Source organism: Scyliorhinus torazame, chromosome 5 (assembly GCF_047496885.1).
Source record: "Scyliorhinus torazame isolate Kashiwa2021f chromosome 5, sScyTor2.1, whole genome shotgun sequence".
NCBI lineage: Eukaryota > Metazoa > Chordata > Chondrichthyes > Carcharhiniformes > Scyliorhinidae > Scyliorhinus > Scyliorhinus torazame.
Window position 1 is genome coordinate 78,917,514 of NC_092711.1, and position 24,733 is coordinate 78,942,246.

Sequence of the window (24,733 nt, forward strand, 5' to 3'; positions counted from 1 at the left end):
CTGCCAGACCCTAGCCCATTCACTTAGCCTGTCCAAATCCCTCTGCAGACTTCCAGTATCCTCTGCACTTTTTGCTTTACCACTTATCTTAGTGTCGTCTGCAAACTTGGACACATTGCCCTTGGTCCCCAACTCCAAATCATCTATGTAAATTGTGAACAGTTGTGGGCCCAACACTGATCCCTGAGGGACACCACTTGCCAACCAGAGAAACACCCATTAATCCCCACTCTTTGCTTTCTATTAATTAACCAATCAGAGCTATTGTTGAATCTTCTTCCTTTATTGAGACACGTCTTCTATAGTTTAGCAAATCGCAGTGTCCCTCTCCATGCGGTCAACTGTGAGCCTTGAGGCAGCAGCGGGAAACGTGTGACCATGTCGCCCTCTGGTGGATATGATCATAACTTGACACCGGTCGGACACTTGATGAAAACAGAAAATCAGAATATCAATTCTAGGGAAATGAACGCAGAAGGGGGAAATATACACAAAGCCCGCAGCTTGTCGACAAAGAGCATCCACACCAGTTGAACAGAGGGGAATATAAGTTAATATTTGAGTATGCTTGGTGTGGTTTGTTGTTGTTCATTGTGCAGCTCAGAACGGGAAATACCGACAGGCAGCAGCTGGAACATTTCATTCTTAAATTAATTTGATTATTGTTTTATGTCCTGGTAAGTGTTGCACAAGCCTGGACATTCACCAACAGCATTTCTTTATAAATTGACGCTACACAAACGCACACTGCTAATTGTACTGGTATATTTTGCTATTAAGAATGAGTATAATTTATATTCAGGTGAGCAGCACGGTAGGATAGTGGTTAGCGCAATTGCTTCACAGCTCCAGGGGCCCAAGTTCGATTCCCGGCTTGGGTCACTGCCTGTGCGGAGTCTGCACATCCTCCCCGTGTCTGCGTGGGTTTCCTTTGGGTGCTCCGGTTTCCTCCCACAGTCCAAAGATGTGCAGGTTAGGTGGATTGGCCATGCTAAATTGCCCTTAGTGTCCAAAATTGCCCTTCGTGTTGGATGGGGTTACTGGGCAATGGGGACAGGATGGGGCTGTTGACCTTGGGTAGGGTGCTCTTTCCAAGAGCCGGTGCAGACTCGATGGGCCGAATGGCCTCCTGCTGCACTGTAAATTCTATGATCTATAACAGCGACAGAGTAACACACACCAGAAATTGATTATATTTTGCTGTCAACAAACCATGACTAATTCACTATTTTATGAAAACAAAATTTAGTTATGGTTCTCCAGATACTGACTGTGGCCGCTCTCACCATTTGAAACTGTCACAATGCCCAGGTGATTGACAGCGGCTCCGGACCAATAGGATCAGGTGGGGCAGGACTGGTGGACCGACCGGGAGAGGCTGGTCCTCCAACCAATCGGAGTGAAAGAGTGGCGGGGCCTGCTGTGATTGAAGCATGCGCAGTGTGGGTAATGGCGACGAAGAGCGGCTGCTTCTTTACACCCGCAGTAAGTAAGCGTTGGTTAACAACATGCAGAGAGGGAGAGATCGCGGGGAATGGCGGAAACGCTGCGGAAGCACCTTGTGTGAGTCAGTAACCTCGGAAAAGTGTTTACCAGACCCAGATTGTACCGAGCGGGGCTGCAGTTCCTCATTTTCAGCCTGGGTTAATGGCCACCATCTTTATTGGAATGTGTGCACCATGGCGCATGCGTGGCCGCCATCTTTCTAGGGGGCAATGTTTCAATGAGTGGGAGGAGCTTGTTACCCATTGTTCAGAATGGAGACAACATGTCCATCAATCTACATCACCCTTTGAGTCCCAATGTCTGAATGTTGGGGCGATGGATTGATGGAAAGAAAGGGAAATACATCCTGCTCTCCTGATCCCAATACCTCATGGTCTCAAGATCTGTGGTTCTGTCCATCATGGCAGAAACTCAAGACTCTGAGCTGACGTCATCCTCAAATTGAAGGACTGCTGATGACGACGAGGGGCAAAGTACAGCAGCGAGCATGATCGGTCATTCTGGATTAGGGAGCAGGAGAAAGAACGTTGGAAATTTCTATCCTAGACTGACAATCATAGAATCCCGTCAGTGCACAAGGAGGACATTCAGCCCCTCAACTCTGCACAATCCTCAGACAGTTTCTGAGGAGATGGACGGATTGAATGGTTAGGAAGTGGAATTCGTAGCAGGGAGTGAAGACAATGGCTTCAGTCTTCCCAAGATTAAAATGGCAGAAATTTCTAACCCAGAGATGGAGAGATTTTTCAGGGAATCAAAGGATTTGAGGAGGAGGCCAGGAAATAGGAGATTAAACCAAGATCAGCAATTATCATAGTTAACGTTGAAGCAGCTCAATGGGGCTTATTGTTTACTCCTGCTCCTATTTCATTTGTTCATATAAAGGCCAGAATCCTGTGTAGGTCCAGACCGGATGGTAGGTTCCCTTCCCTGAGGACATCACTGAAACAGTTGGATTTTTGTGACAACCCAACAGTTTTCATGGTCACTTTCTCCCAGTGCCGGCCCCACAAATGACCAGATGAATTCAGCTCAATTTCACAAGCTGCCTTTGTGTTTTTGTGGGTTCTCTCTCACTCCTTTTTTTCTGTTTTAAATCAATTTCACAGGGTGTTAGAAGGGGAGGATTTGCAGTTGGGAAACTGAAAACAGACATCACATCAGGATCTGAATATCATCAGATTTTTAACATGCAAGAAAATAGCAATGCTAGCAGTGCGGAGAAATGTGGGGACTGTGAGCAGGGATTCAGATCCCTTTCGGAGCTGGAAGCCCATCAGCCCAGTCACACTGGGGAGAGACTGTTCACCTGCCCAGAATGTGGGAAGGGATTCACCTGGTCATCCAATCTGCTGAGACACCAGCGAGTTCATAGTGGGGAGACGCCATTCACCTGCCCAGAGTGTGGGAAGGGATTCACTCGATCATCAGGGCTGCAACAACACCAGCGGGTTCACACTGGGGAGAGGCCATTCATCTGCTCCAAGTGTGGAAAGGGATTTACTGATTCTTCCACTCTGTTGAAACACCAGCAGGTTCACACGGACGAGAGACCTTTTAAATGTGTAGACTGTGCGAGGTGCTATAAAAGTTCCCTCAACCTAATGCGCCATCAGCGAGCTCACACTGATGAGAGACCGTTCAGGTGCTTGGACTGTGGAACTGGGTTCAGGCAGTCATCTGAACTCATTGTACACCAGCGAATTCACACTGGAGAGAGGCCGTTCACCTGCCCCGAATGTGGGAAGGGATTCACTCGATCATCAGGGCTGCTACAACACCAGCGAGTTCACACCGGTGAGAGGCCATTCTCCTGCTCCAAGTGTGGAAAGGGATTCAGCGATTCATCCACCCTGCTGAAACACCAGCAGGTTCACACTGAAGCGAGACCATTTCAATGCACTGACTGTGGGAAGTGCTATAAAAGTCCTGTGGATCTGATGCGCCATCAGCTTGTTCACACTGATGAGAGACCATTCAGATGCTCTCACTGTGGGACAGGGTTCAGGCAATCATCTCTACTGACTGTACACCAGCGAATTCACACCAGGGAGAGGCCATTCACCTGCTTCGAGTGTGGGAAAGGATTCACTCAGTCATCCACTCTGCAAAGACACCAGCGAGTTCACACTGGGGAGAGACCGTTCCCCTGCTTCGTGTGTGGGAAGAGATTCACTCGGTTGTCCATCCTGACAAGTCACCAGCGTGTTTGTAAATAATTAGTGATTGTATTTTACTGTTAATCACATCCAGGAATGAACCTTGTTCATAAATGTTGATTTCTACTGATGTTTTATCAAGAAAATTTGTCAGAAGAATCTAAGAAATTGAACTATTTTCTATGTGTAATATTATCATTTTATGCAACTGGTGAAGTGGTCCTTACGATGGGAGATAGAGTAGCTGTGTGAATTTAAACTGAGTTTGATGTGTTAATGAGCCCGGCTAGACTTCAAACCAGATGTTTACCGAAAAAATGTAGTCAGGTTGGGTAGCGAACAGAAACAGATGTAAATGGGTGTTGTGATTCAAAAGATAAAATATGCAAGTGTAGCCATCTGGAATGGCCACTTCCAGAATACAAAATGGACGCTCGCAAAGAATATAGGGAACTGTGGACAATGTTAGGAAAACAAGCAGGCACAGAGCCCGAATGCAGATTGGGGAGACAGCTCCCAGACGGAATTGAAACTATAGGTCGATTCGCATATTGATGGCCCATCTCCGGGAACAAAGGAAAGCCACTCAGGTAACCGATACTGTTTCAGGCATCCCGGCGCCAGTTCCCCAACCGAAAGCACAAACAAAGCAAGGCCAACGGCTACCAAAGACACGTAGATCTTACTGTGTGTGTAAATAAATAGTATTGACTTTGAACTAACTAACTGGTGTATTGGCTCTTTGATCAGTATTCGGATTTGAACCTTGTGGCGGTATCGAGAGATACCTGGCGACTAAAGCAAACACAATTAGGATTAAGGAAGGTGACCATATTAACCCCCATATTTAGAACCAGAGAAACAGAGCAACACAAGGTGTGAAAGAAAGGTGTCATGAATGAAATATGGATAAAGTAAATTCACTTTTTAAAATTATGAATGTTGAAGTAAAGAGATTATGTTAATCAATTCTGGGAGAAATTAGTTCAAAAGAAATTGGGTAAAGTGATGGACAGATCAAAGGGAAAGAATGTAGTTAAGGGGATGCTGATTGTCACAAGTAGGCTTCAAATTAAGTTACTGTTAAAAGCCCCTGAAACCTGTGAAGATGTTGTTTGAATCTCAGCCCAGAAAGCTGTGTGAAGGAAGCCAGATTTGAAAAGCCCGTTAACTGCTGGTTAACCTCAGGAGCAAATTGGAGTAAAGGCAGTTTGGGACAAGGTTTCTGCATTTTATAGATCTTTAAATCCATAAGGCGTTGCTGGACAGATTGGGGAGGTTCGCTCTGAGGTAGTTAAATTAAGATTGTTTGGAACTGTTTAAAGTATTGGGATGTGTGAAGCCATTGCCTTATTTTAAGTGTACTTCTATATCATTTTATTTATTTTCCTATTCCATCATAAACATTTACTTTGCAATGAAACCATCACAAGTAGTCAGGGACATCATTTCTCTGGTTCACAACCTCTCCTTGTGCTATACAAATTGCAAAGACAAACTGGGAGGACAAATGTCTCAAATTTCCTTTTTGGCTATGCCCTTAACAGTAAATAAACTCCAGCTCAGTTATAGGGGTTAATATTCCAGGTAAAAGTCAAATAAATCAGCATTGCGTGAAACAATGTGCATCAAGTATTTCAAAATATTTCTAACAAAAGTTCTTCCTTTTGAAATGTTCTCCCCCCTCCCCCTGTTTCATCCATCCTCACCTCCGACAACAAGTATGTGGAGTTCATGGGGTTTCTTTGTCACTGAGATTGGGGCAATCTGATCAGCTGCCTCTGCTGCTTCCCTCCCTCCCACTAACCCACCAGACCAAACTGTCTAAAGTTCCTCCTCGTCTGAGCCCTGAACTCGGATCTTTCTCCAGTTTCTCTCCAATCTTCTCACTCCCTCCGAGCTTATATTGTCCATCAGACCCAACTTCTGTTCCCTTGACTCCATTCTCACAAAACAGTTGACCATCCAACCTCTCTATGCTAGTTAATATGTTTCCAGTTCTCTCTCATTTGGTTCTGTCCTTCTCACTTTAATGCAGCATCATCGCCTATCCTAAACATAACACTTGACCCCACCATCTCTACAAATTTCCAAGACATTTAGGGCAGCACGGTAGCATAGTGGTTAACACAATTGCTTCACAGCTCTAGGGTCCCAGGTTCGATTCCCAGCTTGTCTGTGCGGAGTCTGCACGTTCTCCCCGTGTGTGCGTGGGTTTCCTCCGGGTGCCCCGGTTTCCTTCCACAATCCAAAGATGTGCAGGTTAGGTGGATTGGCCATGCTAAATTGCCCTTAGTGTCCAAAATTTCCCTTAGTGTTGGGTGGGGTTACTGGGTTATGGGGATAGGGTGGGGTTGTTGGCTTGGGTAGAGTGCTCTTTCCAAGAGCCGGTGCAGACTCGATGGGCCGAATGGCCTCCTTCTGCCCTATAAATTCTATGATCTCCAATCTCCCTTTACTCTCCAAATCCCTTGTACTCGGTGTTCCCAAAGGATCTATCCTCAGCCCCTCATATTTCTCATGAGGTGACATCATCCAAAAGCACCGTGTTAGTTTTCACATGTACACTGACAACACCCAGCTCTACCTCACCCCCATCCCTCTCCATTCCTCCACTGTTACTAAATTATCAAACTGCGTATCCCACGTCCAGTACTGGATGAAAGGCTTTCCTCCAATTAAAAATTGGGAAGACCAGTCATCGACTTCAATCACCACTACAAATTCCGTTCCCTAACTCCCGAGACCATCCCTCTCCCTGGGAATTGTCTGAGGCTGAACCACACTCTGCACAATCTCCGTGTCAGATCTGACCCCAAGATGAGTTTCTGACCCCACATCCACACCATCACTGAGACCAGATATTTCAATGTCCATAATGTTACCAGGGTCCACCTCACCCCAGCTCATTCGCTGCTCTTATTTTATGTAATAACCTTTGAAGTGGCATCTTGGGAAATACCTCCTGGAAATCCAGATAAAGCACATCTACAGGTTCCCCTTTATTGACATCCCTTGTTACTTCCTCAGAGAACCGTGATAAATTAGTCAGTCACGATTGATTCCTTAAACCCATTTTCAAACACTGTCAAAAGAAAAATCAAATCTCCTCAACCCCTCTGGCTCCTTTGCCAATTACCTTAGAGGGACTCACTTTCTGTTAAAGAGCTTGTCAACCCATTTCACCCATTTTTCCTAAAGTGAATAAATTTAATCAAGACAAGTTCAACCAATTCAAATATTTTCCTGTTAAAAGTTTCTTAACGAAACAGAACATGGTTAAAAAAACTAACAGAAAATTACTTGAGGATCAAAGACAACCAGAGTAACAGGATGTTCACCATGTTCTGGACCCAAATGGTTTCCCTTCGGCTCCTCTGTACCCTGTTCCCGTGACTCCCCGCTTTGGACACGGAGCCACTGAACCCTGGGGGTCACATCACCGTCAGCCCCGGTCACCCCCCCCCACCGCTGATTGGTTGGAGGTGCAGTTCCCAGTCAGTCCTCCAACACCTTCCTGTCTCTATTAGCGACGCCCATGGCAGTTCCCCAACTGGGACACAGGCCCCGTTATTCTCAGCTAAATTCAGCCCTCAGCTCCATCACCTGGCTGTCACTGACACGAGCAATAGAGACAGAAAGGTGCCCGAGGGTCAAATAGGAAGACAAAACTTGTGGATTAGGATCTCCATAAAGTTCAGCAACTTCTTATAAAAAATCTAATTCCCAGTCAACAAATTAAAGGATCACACGACGGGACTTAACGTTTTATGAGTTTTAATGCAACAAAAAAACAAACTAGAAGCTACTTTAACTCGGAAACCTACACATTAAACTATAAACTAGAACTTCGCCCTTTATACAATCTAAAATCACACTCCACGATTATAGTTAATCTGTCCTGGAAGTTGAAACTTAATTGTCTCAGAACCTGTCCAAAGTGATGATTCATTCCCGAGGATTTACTTCAGTTTTCAACCAAGACACTGAGAAACAAAGGGAGAATAGAATAGAATGTGAACTGGCAAAATACTTAAAAATGGACTGTAAACTCTTCTATGGCTACGTAAAAAGGAAATGTTTGGCTCAGACACAGTTTTGTCCGTTCCGGATAGAGTCAGGAGAATTTAGAATGAGGAATAGAGATCTCGACAGCCACCTCGTTCAACACTGGGATGTAGGTCATCAGCTTTTGGGGATTTATTAACTTTTAAGCCCATTAATTTCTCCATACGACTTTTTCACCAATACTAATCTCTGCCAGTCCCTTGGTTCTCTGGTGTTTTGGGGACAATTTCTGTATCTTCCTCTGTGAAGTCAGACACACATTGTTCAGTTTCTCTGCCATTTCCTTACTCCCCATTATAAACTCTCCTATCTCTGCCTGGAATGGACCCACATTGGTCTTTGCTAATCTTTTCCTTTTCACATTCCTGTAGAAGCTTTTCCAGTCGATTTTTATGTTTCTCGCCAGTTTGCTCTCATCAGTTTCTTGGTCCTCCTTTGCTGAATTCTAATGGATCTCATGGAATCTTTAACTTTTCTTGTTAGCCACGGTTACAGCACTTTTCCTTTGGATTTTCGTTCCTTAAAGAAACCTATATTTGTTGTATATATGTGAAATTAAAGTTGTTCAATCACAGAGGACCAGAGGCTGCTCTCCCCTTTGACAGAGAGAGAGCTGACTGGTGGTGATTTAACCCGAGGGTCAGCACACCTCAGGCGAGGTGCCTGGTTGAGAAGGTGGGGCCTTCATGAATAAACCCAGCCAGTACGGGAGTTGAATCCTCACTGTTGACCTTGCTCTGCATCACGAACCAGTCGTCCACTCAACTGAGATAACCAACCCTGATAAATATGTAATAATTCCTTAAACACGAGGTATTCCCTGTACCAATCAGTTTCCCAGTCCACCTCAGACAACTTGCCCCTCGTACCCTGATAGTTTTCTTCTGTGAGGAACGCCCAGATAACTTAAACAAAAGAACCATGTAATCACCCGTGCCCCTCTCCATGACAACGTGGCATGCTTTGCTGGGTTCCAAACAGAAATGGCAACTAAATATCTTCAAACTTCCAAACACCCTTTCACTCTGTGATCCTTGTGCAATTTGAAGCCAGGTATTAGCAACAAGGCTCAAAGAGCATCAGCCCACTGGAGGCAAAGTGGTGAGACCGGCCAGTCCAGCAGAAAGAAACCCTCCGACCATCCCCACTGACCACCTGTCAGAATGAACAAAATGCAGTCCTGGATGTAGAGCAGAAACAATAACACAGAATCCAACCCCTGTCATCAATTGTGAAATTGTTGGTGTCACAGCAGGTGTGGTGAAACATGCAATCCCGTCTCACATTGTGAAGTGGACGGCCTCTCCCCAGTGTGAACTCGCTGGTGTCTCCGCAGGTGGGATAACTGAGTGAATCCTTTCCCACACTGAGAGCAGGTGAACGGCCTCTGCCCAGTGTGAACTCGCTGGTGTCTCCGCAGGTGGGATAACTGAGTGAATCCTTTCCCACACTGAGAGCAGGTGAACGGCCTCTGCCCAGTGTGAACTCGCTGGTGTCTCCGCAGGTGGGATAACCGAGTGAATCCTTTCCCACACTGAGAGCAGGTGAACGGCCTCTGCCCAGTGTGAACTCGCTGGTGCCTCCGCAGGTTGGATACGTCAGTAAATCCTTTCCCACATTGAGAGCAGGTGAACGGCCTCTCTCCAGTGTGAACTCGCTGGTGTGACTGCAGGTTGGATACTTGACTAAATCCTTTCCCACATTGAGAGCAGGTGAACGGCCTCTCTCCAGTGTGAACTCGCTGGTGTGACTGCAGGTTGGATACTTGACTAAATCCTTTCCCACACTGAGAGCAGGTGAACGGCCTCTGCCCAGTGTGAACTCGCTGGTGCCTCCGCAGGTTGGATACGTGAGTAAATCCCTTCCCACATTGAGAGCAGGTGAATGGCCTCTCCGCAGTGTGAACTCGCTGGTGAGCCTGCAGGCTGGAGAACTGAGTAAATCCCTTCCCACATTTTGAGCAGGTGAACGGCCTCTCCCCAGTGTGACTGCGTTGATGAATCTCCAGCTGAGATGGGGCTCTGAATCCCTTCCCACAGTCCTCACATTTCCACGGTTTCTCCATGTTTTGGGTCTCCTCACATCTCTCCAGGTTGGATGATCAGTCAAAGCCTTGTCCACAACACGGGTATGGTCTCTCCCCACTCTGAATGTTGTGATGTTTTTCAGGCTGTGTAACTGGTTAAAGCTCTTTCCACAGTCAGTTCACCGGAACTCTCTCACTCGGGTGTGTGTTGTGTGGGTCTCGGTGCTTTTTCAGTCACACTGACGGTTGAAATATTTTGCTGACAGTTCGGGGAAACATTTTTCCTTCTAGATTGAAAGGCCGATGATATTCAGGATCCAAGGAAGGGAGTGACTGTCAGATCGAGACGTGATGATTGAGATTTCTGTCTGGAATTCCTTCTCATCTAATATCCTGTAAAAACAATTTACAAAATTCATCACTGTCAGTACAGGATAGAAACTCAGAACAGACAATTCTAGTTTCTATGAAATATTATTTCCTCTATTGTTCTCCAAAAGCTGTAAATCTCCATTCCACACACTCTCCCCTCCATTCTTACTCTGCTGTATCTAATATTCACCCTCCTAATTCTCCTGAAGGTGCTGATTCAGGCTGACTGACACATCCCAGCTTACAGCTTCCTGTCCAGGGGATCATAACAAATATGAGCTGCAGTCAGCCATTCGGCCCATCGAACCTGAACCATTCAATGGGATCATTGGTCAATCTACCTCAGCACCGTTTTCCCACACTATCCCCCATATCCCCCGACGTCTTCAATATCTAGAAACCTATCAATCTGTATCTTGAAAATACTTGATGACTGAAGCTCCAGAATCCTCTGGGGTAGAGAATTCCAAAGCTTCACCACATCCTCGAATAAAGAAATCCCTCCTCATCTCAGCTTTCTCTCCATTTTCCTGCCAGTTCCCCATAACCCTGCGGGAGGGGGGGGGGGGGGGGGGGGCATGTGACACTGGCATGGGAGTAGCTGGTTTTCTGCAGGTTCTGGTGCCACTCACCTATAATCTGTCACTTATCCTGATCGCCCGGCACTCATCTACCTAATCCTGAATTCATATTTGTTATGTCCTGGAAGACTTCAGGGTTCGGTCTGGTAGGATTATGCCAGAAAAAGTGAAGAAATGCACCAATAAAACAGCGCAGGTGGATTCAGCGGAAATGGAGCCCCCTTTTCTACATGGCGGCCTGACACTCGGGAGGTCTCTCGACCCCGAGCTCTCCGGAGCTCTCTGGGAGGCGGCGAAAATGATGACTGCTGATATTATCCGTGTTATTGACCAGAGGCGGAGTGTGCTGACTCAATATCTGTGAGCTCATGAGGCCCAGCTGCAAAACACCATGAAGAGGCTCGATGATCCGGAGGAGAGAATCCTGAACGTTCAGCAAGATGCCTCCTCAACGGGGGCAAGAATTCAATCCTTTGAAAACAAGCCGAGTGGCTGGCGGAGGTCCTGGAGGACTTGGAGAACTGAGGGTCGGAGAAAGAACATCCGAGTCGTCGGCCTGTCAGAAGGTGTGGAGGGCAAGGCTCCCGTCAATTCTTCGAGGACCAGAAGCCATGTTTTCTCAAGCTGGATGTGAAGCCTGGGTTTTTCAAATTAGAAAGGGTGCATTGTATCTCTGAGGCTGAGGGATAGTTTTCATCCCAGGCCTGTAATCATTCACTTCCACAACTGGAAAGATCGCCAGAAGGTCCTGGAGACTGGTACGGTGAGGTGGCGTCCGGCCCCAGGAGGGAGGGTGGATTCAGGACTTTCGGCAGCAACACAAACAAAGCATTCATGCTTCGATGAAGTTCAAAGGCAGCTCAATCCTGTGGGGAGTGAATTACGTCAGGCTTTATCGTGAGACCCGAAAAATGGTATCCAACAACTCCGTCAAGTCTTTCAGTAATCCAACTATTACCTTGGCCTTCATTAAATCCATGAAGGGCAAGGATCTGGAGGGATGGTTTGCAGCTCGGACTAACTCAGGTTCTAATCCGGATTCTTTCCCTGTCATGGTATTCTTTTTTAAAAATTTAGTGTACCCAATTCATTTTTATTCCAAGGAGCAATTTAGTGTGGCCAATCCACCTAGCCTGCACATTTTTGGGTTGTGGGGGCGAAACCCACGCAAACATGGGGAGAATGTGCAAACTCCACACGGACAGTGACCCAGAGCCGGGATTGAACCTGGGACCTCAGCGCCGTGAGGCTGCAGGGCTAACCCACTGCGCCACCGTGCTGCCCCTGTCATGGTATTATTGTCTGAACTTCAGAATCACAGAAATACACATAGGGACAGGAGTAGGCCATTCAGCCCGAGTCTGTCCTGCCATTTAGTGAGATCATGGCCTATCTGTGACCTAACTCCATATCTCTGAATATCTTTGCTTAACAAAACTCTACCTCAGATTTAATCTTAACAACTGATCGAGCTTCACGTGCTGTTTGTGGGAGAGAGTTCCAAACCTCTACCACCCTGTGTGTGAAGACGTTCTTCCTAACATCTCTACTGAATGGTCTAGCCTGAATATTTCGACAATGATCCCTACTTTTAGAATCTCCAACCAGTGGAAATAGTTTGTCTTTATCTACCCTGTCTTTTCCTGTTAATATCATAAATACTTCAATCAGATCACACCGTAACCTTCTAAATTCTACCGAACGCAGGCCTAATTTGTGGTTGAAACTTTGGGTCAGAGCCGCTGCAATCTCTCCCTGGCCTCCCACAGCATCCTGGGACACAATTCATCCAGACCTAGTAATCTAATAATCTTATGGGCGGCATGGTAGCACAGTGGTTAGCACTGTTGCTTCACAGCACCAGGCACCTGGGTTTGATTCCCGGCTTCGGAGTCTGCATGTTCTCCCCGTGTCTGCATGGGTTTCCTCCAGGTGCTCCGGTTTCCTCCCACAAGTCCCGAACGTTGAGCTTGTTAGGTCAATTGGACATTCTGAATTCTCACTCTGTGTACCCGAACAGGCGCCGGAGTGTGGCGACTAGGGGATTTTCACAGTAACTTCATTGCAGTGTTAATGTAAGCCTACTTGTGACAATAATAAAGATTATTATGAATGGGCCAAAGGGCCTCTATTTGTGCTGTAAAGAGAGGGAATGAATGAGAAGGACTTTATAGAGAAAGTGCCAAAGCCCCAACATTCACCAGCTCTGAGGACACACCTTAGCTCCCTTTCCAATCTGAAAGCAGCCTGAGCTGGATTTACATTCCCCTTAATTGATCATTGCTGGGTGATAATCCTGTACTTCCTCACCTCACACCACTGTGACAGCACCTTCACTACACAGACTGCAGCAACTGACCGAACATCACCTTCCCAGTTATTCCTGAAGGCACCGCCTTCCCAACCTGGCCCCTTGCCTGAGGTGCGGTGATCCTCAGGTCACATCACCGCCGGTCAGCTCTCTCTCCCGGGACCAGGAACTAGTTCACAGCCGCCATCTTGGGGAAGCAGTGCGCATGCGCTGGCGTCTCGGTGATGCAACAGCTGATGGGCGGACCCTGAAGGTTTCTGTTCCCAGGCGGGTCCTAGTGCCCGGCGAAGATTACAGTTCAACAGTTTTTCACCCACTCCCAGGCTGAAGCTGATGTTTGTAGCCTGGAGGTATCTCTGAATTACGTAGACATTCAGCGTGAGAGGCTGCAGCCTCTGTATAGCTACCTGAAGGGGGTTATACAGCGTTTGATTACATTTCGTGGTCCTTTCCAGACCATTATCAGGATGTTTGTGTGATATTTCCTTGCCCTCAGTGTGATTTTTCTTTATTTAAAATACATTTCAGCAGCAGGCTGACTGGTGATTTTTAAAGGAAAGGTTATTTATTATCACACTATTTCCCTGGATGTTTGAACATCTCAGTCTCTCGTCTCTTTCACACTCACTGACACATACACAGAAATTAGTTACAGATCAACTAATTAGTGGGCAGCACGGTAGCATTGCGGATAGCACAATTGCTTCACAGCTCCAGGGTCCCAGGTTCGATTCCGGCTTGGGTCACTGTCTGTGCGGAGTCTGCACATCCTCCCTGTGTGTGCGTGGGTTTCCTCCGGGTGCTCCCACAGTCCAAAGATGTGCGGGTTAGGTGGATTGGTCATGATAAATTGCCCTTAGTGTCCAAAATTGCCCTTAGTGTGGGTGGGGTTACTGGGTTATGGGGATAGGGTGGAGGGGCTGAACATGGGTAGGGTGCTCTTTCCAAGAGCTGGTGCAGACTCGATGGGCCGAATGGCCTCCTTCTGCACTGTAAATTCTATGATAATCAAGTTGAAGCTGTAATGATGAAAATGGAATGTAGGCTGCAATCTTTATATCGCTGCAGGCCTGTTGTCTTCTTGTTGAGCAGGTCCTTTAGTTGGAGTGAAGCGCTTTTAGAAATAAATAATTATCATGAGGCTCTGAAGCTTCTTGTAGGTGAATAGCCAGGACGTTGGTTCTCAGGTGGACCTGGAAGCTGGAATAAGTTCAGTCTTGTGGCTGCACTGGCAGACATTCAGCTCTGCTGTTTCAGCTGTTTCCTGTTGCTTCACACACACATTTGCTTTGTTCAGGGTTTATTGTACTGCATCCCTGACAATTAACTGCAGGGTTACAACTCTGAGACCCAGAACACCCCGATACAATCGCAGTTTACGATGCTCACTCACTCACTCTGTCCCAATTCGAGCTCATTCTCCTGTCCAACAGTCCAACATCCAACAGTCCAGAGATTTCATTTTCCTCAAATGGTGGTTCATCCTGACACAACGAGACATTTAAACTTCACAGGTGGCTGCAAAGTTTCCTTATTCAGGTCCGTGTTAAACTAAATATTGGTCACAGAATCGGATATTGCCCACAGTTTAATGTCCATAATAACCTGTTAAGTTGCAGCCATCTTGACAGAGTTTGTGGATCTTACAGTCTATAATATCTAGTATCCTTGTGCCGAATGTGACATCTTGAATCTACTCTTGGGTCTGGTTAAAACAGTGCATTGTAGCTGGGTGGGATGGGCAGCATGGTAGCAAAGTGGATAGCACTGTTGCTTCACAGCTCCAGGGTCCCAGGTTCTATTCCCAGCTTGGGTCACTGTCTGTGCGGAGTCTGCACATTCTCCCTGTGGGTTTTGTCCGGGTGCTCCGGTTTCCTCCCACAAGTCCCGAAAGACGTGCTGTTAGGTGAATTGGACATTCTGAATTCTCCCTCTGTGTACCCAAACAGGCGCCGGAATGTGCCGACTTGGGCCTTTTCACAGTAACTGGCGGTGTTAATGGGTGGGTGGGTGGGGGGGTTACTCTGGCTGCCGACTTCTATTCCGTGGTCTTGTCTATTCCCAGTGGCCCTGCAGAGGGAGCATGCGGTACCCGCCGGAATGCTTGACACCTTCCACAACCAGTGGATACCTCAGTGGACAGAGTGTTTCAGAGACACTGGGAACAATATTCTGGTTCAGTTAGGAAGGTTCCCGACACTTTTGTTGCAATTTCTAGTTGATTTTGGTCTTTTATTTTGACTGGACCACATGCTTGGGGAAAGCAAGAGAGGAAAGAAGGTTTGATAGAAACTAGAATGATCTGTTGTGAACTTCTACCCTATTCTTACAGTGATCATTTTTGTAAACTTCTTTTTCGGGCATTAGGACGGGAGGATTGGCAGCTGGGCAACTCATACCAAATATAACATCGAGATCTGACAAGTCACTCAATTCATTAGGATCTAAGTATCACAAACTGTCAATGTGCTTGTCTGTTCTGACTGTGGGAAGAGATTTCAAACATCAGTGTGACTGGAAAAGCCCCGAGACACACACACACCCGAGTGAGAGTGATCCAGTGAACTGTCTGTGGAACCATTTACACAGCCTGAAAAATCATCTTGTTTCCTCTTGTGGGAGAGTCTAGGACAAGAGGGCATAATCTCAGAGTAAGGGATTTCAAATTTAGGACAGAGATTAGGAGACATTTCTTCTCTCAGAGGGTAGAGAATCTGTAGAATTATTTAGCTGGGCAATCCATCTTTATCTGGGAATCAAACCGTTGTCTAATTGTCCCGGCAGTTACCAGGCTCCTGTGAACTCCTCCAGCTATTATTTTAACGCAGACTTCAACAATCTATTTTAAGTAGGTTTCTGTTCAATTAATTCATTGTGACTGTCACATAACCACATTTTCACTCTGGAAACTTAAACCAGCTGCTTTACATTCAATCAGGAACATCACAGTTTTACACCAATCTCTGATTTGACAGCACGTTTCCAGCATTCACCATTGTTCTTCTTGACTCTGAACACAGTTGTAAAGGAGCTTCTGTTCCATGCCTAGGAGCTCTGAACCATGAAGAGAGCGGCTGGGACACATTTCTCTCACACCTCAGGATTAACCCACACCGGGACTTTGCTGTCAGTGAAGAGAGGTGTCTTTTATCCCTCTCAGTGTGACCCTGAAGGACTGTGTCCAGGCTGAAGTTCTGTTCCTGCCATGTGATCCTCCTCCAGATTGTCCTTTCTGAGCTCCAGCCAGGTGCTGTTAAACACTCAGGTGGGAAAGACAAAAATCTGCAATATTTCAAACCAAGCTTATTTATTTCACATTTATTCAGAATATTAAATCTCATCAGCAGATTAAGACTGTCAAGAGTGAACCTGATTCAGTCCTGGACGTAATTAGCAGCATCAATCAGAGTAGAATCCAAACCTTGTAGTCGCTTGTGTGTTAGCAGGTGGGATGACTGAGTAAATGCCTTTCCACACAGGGAGCAGGAGAACGGTCTCTTCCCCAGTGTGAATACGTTGATGTGTCAGCAGATCCTTTTTACATTTAAAACTCTTCTCACAGTCAGGACATGTAAACGGTCTTTTATCAGTGTGAACAAGTTGGTGAGTCACAATGTGGGATGACCGAGTGAATCCCTTCCCACACACAGGGCAGGTGAATGGCCTCTCCTCAGTGTGAACTCGCTGGTGTGTCAGAAGGTTGTATGAATGGGTGAATCCCTTCCCACAAATGGAGCAGGTGAACGGTCTATCCCCAGTGTGACTGTGACGATGAACCTCCAATTGTGATGGGTAACTGAATCCTTTTCGACAGTCCGTACATTTCCACAGTTTCTCCATGGTGAGGGTGTCCGCATGTTTCTCCCGGTTGAAGCTTTGTCCACACACAAACAGCCGTTTAATTTCTCCCTGCAGTGAATGACGTGAGCCTGTGTAACTGGGTAAAGCTCTCTCCACAGTCAGTTCACTGGAACACTCTCACTCAGGGAACATAGAACATTACAGCGCAGTACAGGCCCTTCGGCCCTCGATGTTGCGCCTCCATGTGCAACCACTCTAAAGCCCATCTACACTATTCCCTTATCGTCCATATGTCTATCCAATGACCATTTGACTGTCCTTCGTGTTGGCGAGACCACTACTGTTGCAGGCAGGGCATTCCACGCCCTTACTACTCTCTGAGTAAAGATCCTACCTCTGACATCTGTCCTACGTCTATCTCCCCTCAATTTAAAGGTATGTCCCATCATGCTAGACATCACCGTCCGAGGAAAAAGGCTCTCACTGTCCACCCTATCCAATCCTCTGATCATCTTGTATGCCTCAATTAAGTCACCTCTTAACCTTCTTCTCTCTAACGAAAACAGCCTCAAGGCCCTCAGTCTTTCCTCATAAGATCCATACCAGGCAACATTCTGGTAAATCTCCTCTGCACCCTTTCCAATGCTTCCACACCCTTCATATAATGCGGCGCCCAGAATTGCACGCAATACTCCAAATGTGGCCGCACCAGAGTTTTGTACAGCTGCAACATGACCCCATGGCTCAGAAACTCAATCCCTCTACCAATAAAAGCTAACACACCGTACGCCTTCTTAACAACCCTCTCAACCTGGGTGGCAACTTTCAGGGATCTATGTACATGGACACCGAGATGTCTCTGCTCATCCACACTGCCAAGAATCTTACCATTAGCCCAGTACTCCGTCTTCCTGTTATTCCTTCCAAAATGAATCACCTCACACTTTTCTGCATTAAACTCCATTTTCCACCTCTCAGCCCAGCGCTGCAGCTTATCTATGTCCCTCTGTAACTTGTAACATCCTTCCGCACTGTCCACAACTCAACCGACTTTAGTGTCATCTGCAAATTTACTCACCCATCCTTCTACGTCCTCCTCCAGGTCATTTATAAAAATGACAAACAGCAGTGGCCCCAAAAACAGATCCTTGTGGTACACCACTAGTAACTGGACTCCAGTCTGAACATTTCCCATCAACCACCACCCTTTGTCTTCTTCCAGCTAGCCAATTTCTGATCCAAACTGCTAAATCACCCTGAATCCCATGCCTCCGTATTTACTGCAGTAGCCTACCGTGGGGAACCTTATCAAACACTTTACTGAAATCCATATACACCACATCAACTGCTTTACCCTCATCCACTTGTTTGGTCAACTTCTCAAAGAACTCAATAAGGTTTGTGAGGCACGACCTACCCTTCACAAAACCGTGTTGACTATCTCTAATCAAATTATTCCTTTCCAGATGATTATACATCCTATCTCTTATAAACCTTTCCAAGGTTTTGCCCACAACAGAAGTAAGGCTCACTGGTCTATAGTTACCGGGGTTGTCTCTACTCCCCTTCTTGAACAAGGGGACAACATTTGCTATCCTCCAGTCTTCTGGCACTATTCCTGTAGACAAAGATGACTTAAAGATCAAAGCCAAAGGCTCAGCAATCTCCTCCCTAGCTTCCCAGAGAATCCTAGGATAAATCCCATCCGGCCCGGGGACTTATCTATTTTCACACTTTCCAGAATTGCTAACACCTCCTCCTTATGAACCTCAAGCCCTTCTAGTCTAGTAGCCTGAATCTCAGTATTCTCCTATATCTCGGTGCTTTTGCAGTCGCACCGCTGAAACTGAACAGACAAATATTTCTCCTTCCAAATTCAAAGACTGATGGTATTCAGCTCCTGATGAATCGAGTGACTGTCAGATTTCGATGTGATGTTTGGTTTGAGTTTTCTGTCGGCCAATCCTCCCACTTCCAATATCCTGGAAAAGGAATTTACAAAAGTCATCACTGTCAGTCCAGGATAGAAATTCTGAACAGACAATTCTAGTTTCTCTGGGACATTTTTCCCTCTCTTGTTCCCCCAAAGCTGTCAATCCCCGTCCCACACACTCTCCCTCCTCCCTGGGCTGAAATCCAATCCCATCTCACCATTTCTTTCCTCCACTCCCAGTTTTCTCCCTCCCTCTCCTCTGCCTGGGTTCAGTTCTTCAGCTCCTGTCTGCAGACTGACAATAAAACCAATGGGTCTTATTGGGGGGTTTGGGGTTCTCACCATTGTCCCCGCCCGCGGCGACTCTCATTCAGCCTCTGGGAGCCGCACTCACTCTCACTGCGGCTGCGCTCTGCCCGGAGCAGCACCCCGCATGCTCCGCACAGAGAGGCTACTTCCGGGGGCGGGACATTCTGACGCCTGCGCGTTTTGGCTACTGTGATGGAGATAGGGCGTATTCATCTGCCCCCGGCATTCCGGGTAGTCTTATCCGCCATTATTCCATTACGTTACTCAGGCTGATAAATTGGTTCAGGCACTTTTGACACAGTTCGGTGTCTGTACGGAATGGGGCGGCCGCATCTGCGCTTTTCTCTCTGATCGGCCCTTGTTAACGGCTGTCATCTGATTCGGGGGCGATATGCAGCAGGGCGCATGCGCGGCCGTCATCTTTCTCAGGTGCAGCAGGACGCATGAGCTGCCTCCAGGACCCGGAAGAGAAAATCTTGTGAATTTCTCTCCTGGACTGAGAGTGAAATTCCTTTGGAAATTCCTTTCGAAAGAGGAGGATTTACTAACGGGAACTTCAATCCAAACATCACATCATCATCTGGCAGACTTACTCGATTCATCAGGACCCGAATATCATTGGGAGGTAAAATGGTTTGTCTGTTCTGTCCGTGGATAAAGATTTCAGATATCAGAGTGACTGGGAAAATTTAAATGACCATTCCGGGTTAAATTTGAGACTAATTACACCGATCACATTGGGGAAGTTAAATAATTTGCTGTTGTACTCTTATGTGTGCAGGTAAATTTTAAAATTACCACATTAGCATACTTGGCAGCTAAACTTAGCAAACTGCTGATCTTCTTAGTGGTGAGAGTTACTCTCACAGATTTTATTAAAGTTTGTTGTTTGTGTTGCATTTCATTCAGCTCATCGTGGCTACAAAGTAAGTATTGAGCCTAATCTCAATTTACAGATTGTGGTCTGTAGCTTTTTAAGTTACATCAATTGAGATGTCTATCTAAATACTTTTTAAATGTTATGAGGGTTTCTGCCATCATTTCAGCAGCATGCCACAGATCTTCACCACCCTCTAAACCTCCTCGTCCCCCCCCTAAATCTCTGCCCCCTTTTATATGTATCCCTCAACCAAAGGGAATAGGACCTTCCTATCCAATCTATTTAGATTCCTCAGAATTTAAAAAAAATGTAAATTTCTATTTTTTTCCAATCAAGGGGCAATTTAATTTGGCCAAGCCACCTACCCACACAGACAATGGGAGAATGTGCAAATCCCTTACAGACTGTGACCCGGGGCCAGGATCGAACCCGGGTCCCCAGCACGCAGGCACACAACCACTGTGCCACCATGATCCCCCAGAATTTTATACCTTTAGAATAATCTTTATTATTGTCACAAGTAGGGTTACATTAACACTGTAATGAAGTTACTGTGAAAATCCCCTGGTAGTAACACTCTGGCATCTATTCGGGTATGCAAAGTGAGAATTCAGAATGTCCAATTCACCTAACAAGCACGTCTTTCGAGACTTGTGGGAGGAAACCCATACAGACACTGGAGAACGTGCAGACTCCGCACAGACAGTGTCCTAAGTGGGAATTGAACCCCGGGACCCTGGTGCTGTGAAGCAACAGTGGTAACCACTGTGCCACCCATAAAACAGTTCAGCTCACTGTTCTCAGATTAAAGAAGCTGAAGCGCCCAACGTGGGTCTTGAACTCACGGCCCTGGGATTAAGACTCCCTTGCTCTGCCGACTGAGCCAGCCAGGCTGCTTTTCATAATTTAATTTTGGTCTCTCCTCAGTCTTTTCTGTTCCAAAGAAAACAGTCCCAGTTTATCCAAACTTTCCTCAGAGCAAACATTGTCAATTTCTGGCTGATGTTGTTAAATCCCCTCTGTACTTTCTCTAGTGCAATCTTCCTGTACACAGGAAACTAGCTCTGGCCTAACTAGTCCTGTCCTGCCATTTATCATGTAATCCTTTGCCTTGTTTTCCCTCCAGCTTTCTTCCTCACTATCAAGTGTTTAATCATTTTTGTGTCACAGGTAAACTTCTTGTTCATGTTCCCACATTTACTCTCAAATCAATGATGTAACCAGGAGTGAAGGGCCAGTACTGATTCCTTGGAAACCGGCACTGGAAACAGCCCTTTGATTTTCTCTATTCTTTATGGGATGTGAGTGTCACGGGCAAGACCAGCTTGGTTGTCCATTCCTAATTGCCCTTAAACTGAATGCTTACTACGAAATTTCAGAGTGCAATTCAGAATTAACCACATTCCAGTGAGTTGGCCAGATCAGGTAATGCCGGTGCAGACTCGATGGGCCGAATGGTCTCCTTCTGCACTGTAGATTCTATGATTCATTCTGACCTTGGGTCACTGTCTGTGTGGAGTTTGTACATTCTTCCTGTGTCTGCGCAGATTTCCTCCGGATGCTCTGGTTTCCTCCGACAGTCCACAGATGTGCAGGTCAGATGGATTGACTGTGTTAAATTGTCACTGGGAGGGGTTGTGGGGATAGGGTGGGGAATTCGCCAAGGTAGGGTGCTCTTTCAGAGGGTTGCTGCAGACTCAATGGGACGAATGGCCTCCTTCTGTACTGAGGAGATTCTATGATTCTACATTGGATCCAATGATGTGTTCACTCACACATTGCAGCCTGATTCTTATTATTGGAACAGACACTGTGTTTGTTACTCTCAAAGTGAGTGAATCCTTTGCTGCTTATCCTCTGGGCCCCATCTCCACTATTATTGTCTGATTGTCTCACTGAGACTCTCACTGTTATTATTGGACAATCAGCGAGTCAGCCTGAGCCTGTGGCCGCTCTCACCATCTGGAACCATCACAATGCCAGGTGATTGAGGGCGGCTCCAGACCAATAGGAGGAGGAGGTGCAGGACTGGAGGACCGACCGGGAGCGGCAGGTCCTCCAACCAATCGGAGTGAATGAGGGGCGGGGCTGTGATTGAAGCATGCGCAGTGTGGGTCATGGCGAAGGAGAAGAGCGCCTCCTTAAATCCGAAATTGGTGCGAGGCGTTTAACAATATGGAGGGAGCGAGAGATCTCGGGGGTGGGCAGAAACGTTGTGTAAAGCTGTTGCAAGCTGCAATCTTCGGGAAAAAGTTTCTGGGACCCCATTTGCACCAAGCGGGGCTGCAGCTCCTCATGTTTGGCTCGGGTTAATGGCCGCCAGCTTTGTTTAATGTGGACCCACGGCGAAGAATCACTGAAACGACTACACGATGACATTAATAAGTTCCATCCAACCATCAGACTCACCATGGACTACTCTCCAAAATCAGTTGCATTCTTGGACACACTCGTCTCCATCAAGGACGGTCACCTCAGCACTTCGCTTTACCGCAAACCCACGGATAACCTCATGATGCTCCACTTCTCCAGCTTCCACCCTAAACACATTAAAGAAGCCATCCCCTATGGACAAGCGCTCCGTGTACACAGGATCTGCTCAGACGAGGAGGAGCGTAACAGACATCTACAGACGTTGAAAGATGCCCTCGTACGAACGGGATATGGCACTCGACTCATCGATCGACAGTTCCAACGCGCCACAGCGAAAAACCGGACCGACCTCCTCAGAAGACAAATATGGGACACAACCGACAGAATACCCTTCGTCGTCCAGTACTTCCCCGGAGCGGAGAAACTACGTCATCTTCTTCACAGCCTTCAACACGTCATTGATGATGATGAACATCTTGCCAAGGTCATCCCCACACCCCCACTACTTGCCTTCAAACAACCGCGCAACCTCAAACGAACCATTGTGTGCAGCAAACTACCCAGTCTTCAGAACAGTGACCACGACACCACACAACCCTGTCATGGCAATCTCTGCAAGACGTGCCAGATCATCGACATGGATACCACTATTACACGTGAGAACACCACCCACCAGGTACGCGATACATACTCGTGCGACTCGGCCAACGTTGTCTACCTCATACGTTGCAGGGAAGGATGTCCCGAAGCGTGGTACATTGGCGAGACCATGCAGACGCTGCGACAACGAATGAATGGACATCGCGCAACAATCACCAGGCAGGAATGTTCCCTTCCAGTCGGGGAACACTTCAGCAGTCAAGGGCATTCAGCCTCTGATCTCCGGGTAAGCGTTCTCCAAGGCGGCCTTCAGGACCCGCGACAACGCAGAATCGCCGAGCAGAAACTTATAGCCAAGTTCCGCACACATGAGTGCGGCCTCAACCGGGACCTGGGATTCACGTCACATTACATTCATCCCCCACCATCTGGCCTGCGAACTCCTACCAACTGTCCTGGCTTGATACAATTCACACCGCTTTAACCTGGGGTTACCCCATCTCTGGATCTGTAAAGATTTAATCACCTGCTAATGCTCGCATTCCTAGCATTGTTTGGCATCTTTGAATGTGTGTATATATGTGTTTCTGGAACAGACCTCTTCATTCACCTGAGGAAGGAGCAGCGCTCCGAAAGCTAGTGACATCGAAACAAACCTGTTGGACTTTAACCTGGTGTTGTCAGACTTCGTACGTTGTTTAATGTGCATCAGGGCGCATGCGCATTTGTCTCTTTGTCGGGGGCGATGTTACAATGAGTGGGAGGAGCTTGTTCCCCATTGTTCAGAATGGAGACAACTTGTCCATCAAACTGGATTAGTCTTTGAGTCCCAATGTCTTATTGATGAGGCAAAGTGGTGGCGGAGATGGAAAGAAAAGGAAGACAATCCTGGTCTCTGGATTTCACTGTCTTATTAGTCATCCTGCCCCATGTGTCCAAAGCTCTGCGGCTCTGTTCAGCCACATGAAGACCCAGGTAGAAACTCACAACCATGAGTAGACACCACCCTCAAATCACTGCTGATGACAAGAGGGTCAGTGTGCAGCAGGGGGCATGAGCGGTCATCCTGGACCAGGGAGCAGGAGGGGACAATGTTGTGAATTTCTATCCTGGACTGACCGTGATTAATTTTGGAAACTCCTTTTACAGGGGATTTGTAGGGGAGGATTTACACACAGCAAACTCAAACCAGGAGAAAGTTTGCCTTTCCTGAATTTCATGACTGGACTGACAGTGATGCCTTTGTAAACTTCTTTCACAGGGGCTTAGAAAGGGATTCGAAGACGGGAAACTCAAAACCAATCCTCATATTGAATTCTGACAGCACCATTCGGGTTATCGGGACCTGGAGTTATCGACCTTTGTGTGTAAGCATAGTCAGTTTGCAAAGCATAATTTATATCAAAAATATCCATTTCTTTTTTTTTTTCTTTTTGAGAGACCGAGTGCGAGAGAGAGACCGAGTGCGAGAGAGAGAGACCGAGTGCGAGAGAGAGACCGAGTGCGAGAGAGAGAGAGAGACCGAGTGCGAGAGAGAGACCGAGTGCGAGAGAGAGAGACCGAGTGCGAGAGAGAGAGACCGAGTGCGAGAGAGAGAGACCGAGTGCGAGAGAGAGACCGAGTGCGAGAGAGAGACCGAGTGCGAGAGAGAGAGAGAGACCGAGTGCGAGAGAGAGACCGAGTGCGAGAGAGAGAGAGAGACCGAGTGCGAGAGAGAGACCGAGTGCGAGAGAGAGAGAGAGAGAGACCGAGTGCGAGAGAGAGAGAGACCGAGTGCGAGAGAGAGAGAGACCGAGTGCGAGAGAGAGAGAGAC

General features: G+C 46.9%; 3 protein-coding genes across 17 annotated transcripts in view; 1 reads left to right on the plus strand and 2 right to left on the minus strand.

Moving 5' to 3' along the window:
• Positions 1-262: 262 nt before the first annotated feature.
• The window catches only part of LOC140418552 (uncharacterized), a 70,659-nt gene continuing 46,188 nt past the window's right edge, over positions 263-24,733 (minus strand). Inside the window, exon 4 of one of the 2 annotated variants that reach the window (XR_011945134.1) lies at positions 263-425. The gene's annotated coding sequence lies outside the window, so the exon portion shown is untranslated. Of the gene's footprint in view, positions 426-16,313; positions 18,807-24,733 lie in introns of those variants that run through there. The other variant, XR_011945135.1, reaches the window with a different exon arrangement.
• LOC140418551 (uncharacterized) overlaps positions 1,427-24,733 on the plus strand; it is a 65,285-nt gene continuing 41,978 nt past the window's right edge. Inside the window, exons 1-2 of one of the 10 annotated variants that reach the window (XM_072502046.1) lie at positions 1,427-1,485; positions 2,616-4,387. In XM_072502046.1, coding sequence (XP_072358147.1) covers positions 1,450-1,485; positions 2,616-3,725 — 1,146 coding nt within the window. In that variant the 5' untranslated portion in view covers positions 1,427-1,449 and the 3' untranslated portion in view covers positions 3,726-4,387. Of the gene's footprint in view, positions 1,486-2,615; positions 4,388-19,533; positions 19,692-22,060; positions 22,103-23,256; positions 24,287-24,733 lie in introns of those variants that run through there. The other 9 variants (XR_011945122.1, XR_011945125.1, XR_011945123.1 and 6 more) reach the window with 9 other exon arrangements.
• LOC140418553 (uncharacterized) lies at positions 7,426-13,236 on the minus strand. 5 transcript variants are annotated; one of them, XM_072502053.1, is made up of 3 exons: positions 13,023-13,209; positions 10,764-11,578; positions 7,426-10,152 (listed from the first exon to the last, which is right to left on the minus strand). In XM_072502053.1, the coding sequence occupies exon 3, from the start codon at positions 9,796-9,798 to the stop codon at positions 8,980-8,982; it is 819 nt and encodes a 272-aa protein (XP_072358154.1). In that variant the 5' UTR covers positions 9,799-10,152; positions 10,764-11,578; positions 13,023-13,209; the 3' UTR covers positions 7,426-8,979. The 5 variants fall into 5 exon arrangements, with proteins under 5 accessions (XP_072358154.1, XP_072358155.1, XP_072358156.1 ...); XM_072502054.1 differs by lacking the exon at positions 10,764-11,578 and having other exon boundaries at positions 13,082-13,236; XM_072502055.1 differs by lacking the exon at positions 10,764-11,578 and having other exon boundaries at positions 13,130-13,222.